A 7,602-nucleotide genomic window follows, 5' to 3' on the forward strand; every position below is an offset into this window, starting at 1 on the left:
GGACGGACGGACTACAATTTAACTACAATTTTACTAATAAACAAATAAAGTAACACAGTTCATTATAATAATATTAGACGTGTGGATTCATTAAAAAATAAAATAGACCTTAAGGGTGGCGCTATATTTAATTTTTCACAAACATGAAAACGAGGCTGTGAGGGATGTCAGAATCAGAATCAGAATCATAATGAGCTTTATTGCCAGGTATGTTTACACATACGAGGAATTTGTTTTCGTGACAGAATCGGCGCAGTCCCGGGGCAGCGGTTTACACAGCACCATCGCCCCTTCGTCACATGGCTCGCAGCGGACCACAGGGCTGACGCTTTCAGCCAGCCTGGCGAATGCTGCGAGCAGCGCGGTCAGGCAGAGCGCATACAGTCCCGTCATGGAGCCGAAGGGCTGAACGCGCGCACACTCACACGGGGGTAGATGCGTGGAAAAAACGGTGCGTCAGATCACCTCACCTGAATATATGATTACATATATTCCTGATTATAAGCCTGAGCTCTCAACATATGCCTTGGGAAAGTAGCGGCGCTTTGGTTGTGCTGCTGTCACGTCGGTTTGACTAGACTGTTAACTAAGCGGCTGGGTCTCTCCATCTGTAAGCGAGTTTAAGTGGAACTTCAGGTTTTATACAGGCAGGAAAAGCACGGGCACTAAGTCACTCCCCCCGGTATGAATTATGTAGTCACCGGTCTCGGTCTTAAGGGACCGCGCGCATCCTTAATGAAATCCTTCAACAGAAGAGATGAGTGAAAAACAGGGAATCTTGCGCGCGCTTTTAGACCGAAAGCACTTAGAAACACCTGTTGACGTAGCAAAGGTAATGTAACTAAAATATAATGCACATAAAAAATATAATTAACTTATGCAATTTTATTATTATTTTTTTTTACAAGCTACAAATGACATTTTACTGCGTGACATACGAGGAATTTGTTTTCGTGACAGAAGCTTCCACAGTGTAACAGAATGACAGTGACAGAACAAAAAAACAGAAAAAAAACTATAAAAATAAAAAATAGAACAAGTAAAATAAGGAATAAAAAATATACACATCGACAATTGTATGTACAGGTATAGAACAATAGACAGTGTCAGTACAGTACAGTACAGTGCGTTCAATGGACTGTACTTTCAGTAGACAAAAACAATTAGAAAATTGTGAGTTGTGAAAATTACTTGATCTAATACCTTTATACAGTGCGTGCCATTGTAAAGACTGTAAGTCTATCCCTCTCAGCCTCATTTCATCCGCGTTAAATTCAATATGGCGTCTAACCTGACGAAGGTCTATTGGATACACCCATCCATCTATTCTCCAAACCACTTGTCCTCTTTAGGCTCACAGTATATTTGATACAGACAAAAAGAAAACTGTTAACAATAGAACAATAGAAACATCAGGATGACAGCAAATAAGATGTGCACAAAATTTCTACATTTAGAACAAAAATTACAATAGAGACTTAATACAATGGTCTCAGTGACTTATAGTAAGATTTGTTCTATTCTAAGCATACAACAACAACAAAAAAAACAGCCCAGACCAATTTTCACCAATGAATATTAGAGGAACTCTCTGAACACTGCAGAATAATGTGTAAAATGCACTTTGGGTGGTCAGGCATTAGCAGTCTCATGACACGGATCAGACCATTCATCCATACAGAATCTTCACTGACCATTTACAACTTTTCACCATCCATTCATCCATCCAACTAGTACCCTTGACCCTTGTGACTCCTCATTGGGCCTGGGGAAGAAAAATGTTGACCTGTGAATTTTTGCAATGGGCCTGCATCTGTCCATCCCTCTTTCTCTTTTTCGGTCTATCTCTCCTTCTCACTGGGTGGTAAGAGATGATTAGAGTGTGGGTTGGATGTTGGATTGTGCTGCTTCAGCGCTGAACACCCCTCCTGCCTCTGCTCTGTAATAACACAAAGTCTGTACAGGCTGTACAGCTCGGTGGCTCCAGCTTTGGGAAAATAAAGGCCTACAGGCCTGCCTGCAGACCCCAGTGTTGAGACTGGCCCACTGAAAACAAGCAGAGGGGGTAAGGAAATACCCCCCAGCACACACAACCCCACTAACAGCACCCTCTGCTACTAAGATTAGTTTTCTTATAACTATGCATATTTCTCCCTCGGTCTCCCAATCTCGATTTCTTATTGTCTGTCTGTCTGTATACCTCATGAATTCCTTCCGTTTAGAGAATCTGCACGTGAGGGCTCTCCTCTGGTCTCCAGGAGCATTCTGGGTATAGAATGCACAGCGCCTGCCTACTGTTTCTGCACGGAGGGACAGAGACAGAAAATCAAACTGCGCCCTGACTGTACAATCTGATAAGATAGCGATTCATGGTGCCATCCATGACTACAGGTTATTGACTAGGATTGTATAGACGATTCCTTATCAGTGCAAGCCAGTAAATGTGTAACTTCTCAAAATCATTCGATCGCATTTAGAAGTGCCTGTATGTCGGTGTGTGCGAGTGTTTATTTCTGTGAATATTATTGCAGCTGGCTGAATTGAAAACGCTGTGCTCCAAAGGACGGACGCCAAACTGCAGGCCTACATTTTAAGTGTCTCTTAGTCTTAATATCCTCTATAATCTGAATCTCACACTCTTTATTTGAATGTCAGCATGTCTCCAACACCCTGTCTCTCATTCACATTCCTCTAGCTGATCTCGGAGTTGGATGGTAAATCATTAATTGTCTATCATGCTCTGCTGTGTGTCACATATGACAGCTGTCACTGCGACACTCATTTAATACAGGGTTTCATCAGCGGTTTCTGGAGTGGGACGGAGGGAATGAGAGAAGGGGGTGGAGGAATTGATTTATTTGTTTCATTCCTCAGGGAGTTTTATAGAAAACAACACATCCCTGATGGCATTGCCACTTTATAATATAGTAAATCTGCCTCAGTCACACACAAATATGCATTAATTCACTAAACACATACACTACATGATTTATTGTTTGCATTGAGGTTTTCTGTCACATTACACATATTGGCTCAAATGCTTGTGTCTTGGAAGCATATGTGCAGTGCATCTCTCACTAAGGGTTAGATTTGTTCTAACATGGAGACATTTTAAACTCAAACTATATAGATGTACAAGTATACCTATGCACAGAAATTCATAATTTTAAAAATACTTTTTATGCCTGTTTCTGTTATGCACAAGTCCCCCCTGTGTGTAATAGCTGGGAAGCTAATTTTCTGAAAGTATCCAAATTTCGCTTATTTTAGGATACCATGTGTTTCTAATAAGATTCGATTTGGCTTCAGTTTTCATGTTGTGACACAAAGAAATCATAAAAAAGATTTACAATGCCTTGCGTTCAGAATCCAAACAGCGTTTTACTCATTTCCTCATTTACACATCAAAAATTTGCCTCAAACACCTGCACAGCACTCTCTCATCTACCAGCCAAACAAATGTCTCTGCAGATGATCATTTGTTCTTGTTTAGGAAGAGTATTTGTGTCGATCTCACAAAATGTAAAACGTTATTTAAAAAGTTATTATACCCTAAAACCTAAAGAAAAAAGATAAGAAATACATATTTTGCATAAAGAAAATGTAATGTGCTATTTATGTCATTATTTTCAGGACAGTTAAGCACATTTACATTTATTTTTTTTCCTTCTTTCTCGTTATATTTTAATAATGATGCTATTACTGTACTGTCAAATAATTACTGTATTACTATAGTAAAATAATGTTTTGCAGTGATTTTAAAATTAAAATTAATTAAGTTTTAGTTAAAGGCAGTACTACAAAGGCTATTGTCACGGAGTCACCAGCAATGTCAGATCCTTCAGCTCCGCTCATTCACAATCACCAGAGTTCTGATTCTCCTCACCTGTCTGCACTAATCAACAACAATATAAAACGTCTCAGGTTACTTATGTAACCATGGTTCCCTGAGTAGGGAACGAGACACTGTGTCCTCTAGGGGTCGCTATGGGGAACGCCTCGTCGTGACCCGTGTCTGAAGCATACATTGAAAAAACACCAACTTGTTGGCCGGCGACAGCCATGATGGCTGTCGCCGGCCAACAAGTTGGTGTTTTTTCAATGTATGCTTCAGACACGGGTCACGACAAGGCGTTCCCCATAGCGACCCCTAGAGGACGCAGTTCGAAGTTCCCATGAAGTTCGAAGTTCTACGTCACCACCTCAGTGTCTGGTCTTGTTGTTACTTCTTGTATCTGCTTACCTGACTATTTACCTGATCTACTCTACGATCGCTTCATCTTCAGTCATCTGCTCAGTATTCCGGATTCCCCACGAACCTGCAAATCAAGGACAGTGTTACTGCTCAGCTAAGTCGCAGCTAGAGTTACTGAACTATTATCACTTACCTGTGATCATCGCTTTTTCCTCCAAAGCCTCTCAATAAAGCTCTATGTTGTGGATATTTACTGTGTTGTCTCATTCTGTGTGCTGACAGCTACTATGTATGAATATTTAAATGCATTTAATAAATAATTTATACTTTAAGTAATTACATGGATTAATAATCTTTTTCATATTTCAGTAATGAGAATTGGGGGGTAAAATAAGTTCTTGAAGAAGAAAAAGTCCTTAAAGTACGTAGACATTATATTATATATATATAGTGGGTATATAATCACATTTTATTGCTTTGCAGCCTGAAATGAAGACGGGCACAGCTTTTGTTTTATCCAGCTGTATTTACTCATTGCAGCTTATAACATCCAATGAAAGATATAACACCAACATGTCAGAAAAAAATAAAAAAACAGAATCACTAAGTTGGAAAAAGGATCAGTATTTTGTTAAACCACCTTTTGCTTTAATTGCTGCTTTTAGTCTTTTGAGAAATGTCTCTACTACACATTTAGACTTTACAATATTTGCCCACTCTTCTTTGCAGAACTGCTCAAGTTCAGTTAAATTTGATGGTGACCATTTGTGGACTGCAGTCTTCCTGTTACGGTACTGTGCTAAACATGCCGCACAACGCAGGAGAAATATAATAAAAAGTCTTTAATTATAATCCACAGAGAGAAAACAAGGAATCCACGAGCTGGGGTAGCACAACATGTAGACACAAATAATAGCAGGCAAAGGAACAGAGGAGAACACAGGACTTCAATACTAGAAACGTAATAAGGGAGAACTGAAACAGGTGTGGAGCTAATTAATCAAAAACCATGGAACTAAACTCAGGAGACAGAAACACAGGGAAATCTAAACCAAAACAGAGCATAACAGAAACGTGACATTTCGCCCCCTCCCGGAATGGTGCGTCCTTGCGCCGACAAAAGCAGTCCAACAGAGGAAGGAGGGTGGTGGTTCAGGAGGTGGGTGTAGGGCAGGCGAGGGACAGCCAATGGGAAAGGGGCAAAGTTCATAGGGCCAGGGCGGATTAGATGGAGGGAGGAGCCAGGGAGAAGCCCGGAGCAGGAGGAGCCAGGTGGGGAACCAGAGGTCAACCAGGATAGCAGCCCACAGTGGAGTTGATGGTGGGAGGCGCCATGGTGGAGATGGGGCCGATGACGGAGAAGGAGCCTGTGGAAGAGGAGCCCAAGATGGAGACGGAGAGCCACAGAGCCAGGGTGACACAGAGGATTGGGATGGCCAAGGCAGAGCTGGCGGCTGACCAAGGTGGAGCTGGAGGGATGAGGGAGCCCGGCGGAGCCAGTGGGATGATGGGCCACAGTGGATACGAGGGTTCCAGGAGCCAAGGCGGAGCCGATGGGTCGAAGGACCGAGGTGGAGTCCAGGACTCGGAGGCTGGAGGTGGAGACAGGGGATCCTCACACCTAGGCGGAGCTGGAGACTGGAAGTACCGAGGCGGATCAGAGTGCTCAGATGGCACTGACAGAGGGTGAGCTGAGGGACTGGCAGGAACCAGCGGAGACAGGGCTGAGGAGCTGGCTGGCATAAGAGGAGGTCGGGAGAGGGAGGCTGGGTGGGAGCTTAAGAGTCACAGGGAGCTTAGGAGACACAGGAGAGCTGGACGGAACCAGCGGAGACATAGGAGAGCTGGACGGAACCAGCGGAGACTCAGGAGACTTATGAGACAATGGATGTTCAGGGGAACTGGGAACAACCTCTCCAAACCAGTCAATCAAATTGTCCACAAAAATGTCCAAAAGTTCCTTATAATAGCTCCAAGAGGCCAGTTGCAGCTCACCCAGATCTCCACGAGGACTCCCACGGCAACACACAGTGTTGCCGGCTCACACACCTGGTCAGTCGCATTCTCGCGCTCGGGTTCCGAGGCGATGTTAGGCTCTGTCGCTCTTTCCAGCGCTGGCTCTTTTATCGCGGTGGGCTCGGACTCTGCAGCTGCGGTGGGCTCTGGCAGCAGCGTGGTGATTGCTGGCTGGTCTCTGGTTCTGGAGGGGGGGCTGGAGATATCCTCCTCAGCGGGGCAAAAGAAGAAAAACAGTCCTCCAGCACCCACTCCACGAAAGTGGCGAATTCCTCTGTGGGACCGTTCGCTGGGAGGTGTGCCCTACACCGCTCGCTCAGGCTGGTAATATAAAAGATAGAGAGCGAACGGTCGGGAAAGTGTGTAAAGCACGCCAGATCTAAAAAGTCCCGGGTATGATCCTCCAGCGAACGGTCTCGTTGCTCCAGGCACAGGAGTTGGATAGCTGGTAAAGCCATTCCGGGAGTGGAGAGAAAGAAACAAAACCAAAAAAAAAAAAAAACGCCACCAATATTACTTACAATGAGGGTCTGCTATTCTGTTACGGTACTGTGCTAAACAAGGCGCACAACGCAGGAGAAATATAATAAACTGTCTTTAATTATAATCCACTGAGAGAACACAAGGAATCCAGGAGCTGGGGTAGCACAACACGTAGCCACAAATAATATCAGACAAAGGAACAGAGGAGAACACAGGACTTAAATACTAGAAATGTAATAAGGGAGAACTGAAACAGATGTGAAGCTAATTAATCAAAAACCATGGAAATTAATGAGGAGCTAAATCAGGAGACAGAAACACAGGGGAATATAAACCAAAACAGAACATAACAGAAACGTGACACTTCCAGTCATTCCACAGATTTTCAATGGAATTTAAGTCTGGGCTCTGACTATAGGCCATGCAAGGACATTCACCTCTTTCTCCTTCAAGCACTGTGTGGTCAGTTTTGCTGTGTGCTTTGGGTCATTGTCATGTTGGAAAGTAAACCTTCTTCCCATTGACAACTTTCTGGCAGAGGGCAGCAGATTTTCCTCAAGAATTTGACAGTATGTTGCCCCATCCATTTTTCCTTCTATCCTGACAAGTGCTCCAGTCCCTGCTGCAGAGAAACACCCCATAACAGAATATTACCGCCAATGCAAGTAACCATTTACAATTATTTAGATGCGTGTTTAAGTTTCAGCCCCTTTTTAAGGTGATTTTTGATTATTTGATGATTTTCAAAGGTTGTGGTTAATTGATGTAAAATACTGCCAACCTTTTACTTTCCTCTTTCTTTTCCTTACTTTGTTTCATTCTGTATGTATACGTGTTTTGCTTAGTTATATGTTAGATATAGTTTCATTTATTAAATCCCTTATATTCACAACTGATTGCCTCTGTTG

General features: G+C 43.1%; 1 protein-coding gene across 1 annotated transcript in view; it reads right to left on the reverse strand.

The window, feature by feature from the left end:
• The window catches only part of LOC107755684 (insulin-like growth factor-binding protein 3), a 16,019-nt gene extending 15,418 nt beyond the window's left edge, over positions 1–601 (reverse strand). Inside the window, exon 1 of the mRNA XM_016572571.1 lies at positions 244–601. Within this exon, the coding sequence (XP_016428057.1) occupies positions 244–393 (150 nt within the window). The 5' untranslated portion in view covers positions 394–601. The remainder of the gene's footprint in view (positions 1–243) is intronic.
• Between the last annotated feature and the right edge of the window lie 7,001 nt (positions 602–7,602).

Source organism: Sinocyclocheilus rhinocerous, unplaced genomic scaffold (genome assembly GCF_001515625.1).
Source record: "Sinocyclocheilus rhinocerous isolate Xijiao unplaced genomic scaffold, SAMN03320098_v1.1 scaffold7341, whole genome shotgun sequence".
NCBI lineage: Eukaryota > Metazoa > Chordata > Actinopteri > Cypriniformes > Cyprinidae > Sinocyclocheilus > Sinocyclocheilus rhinocerous.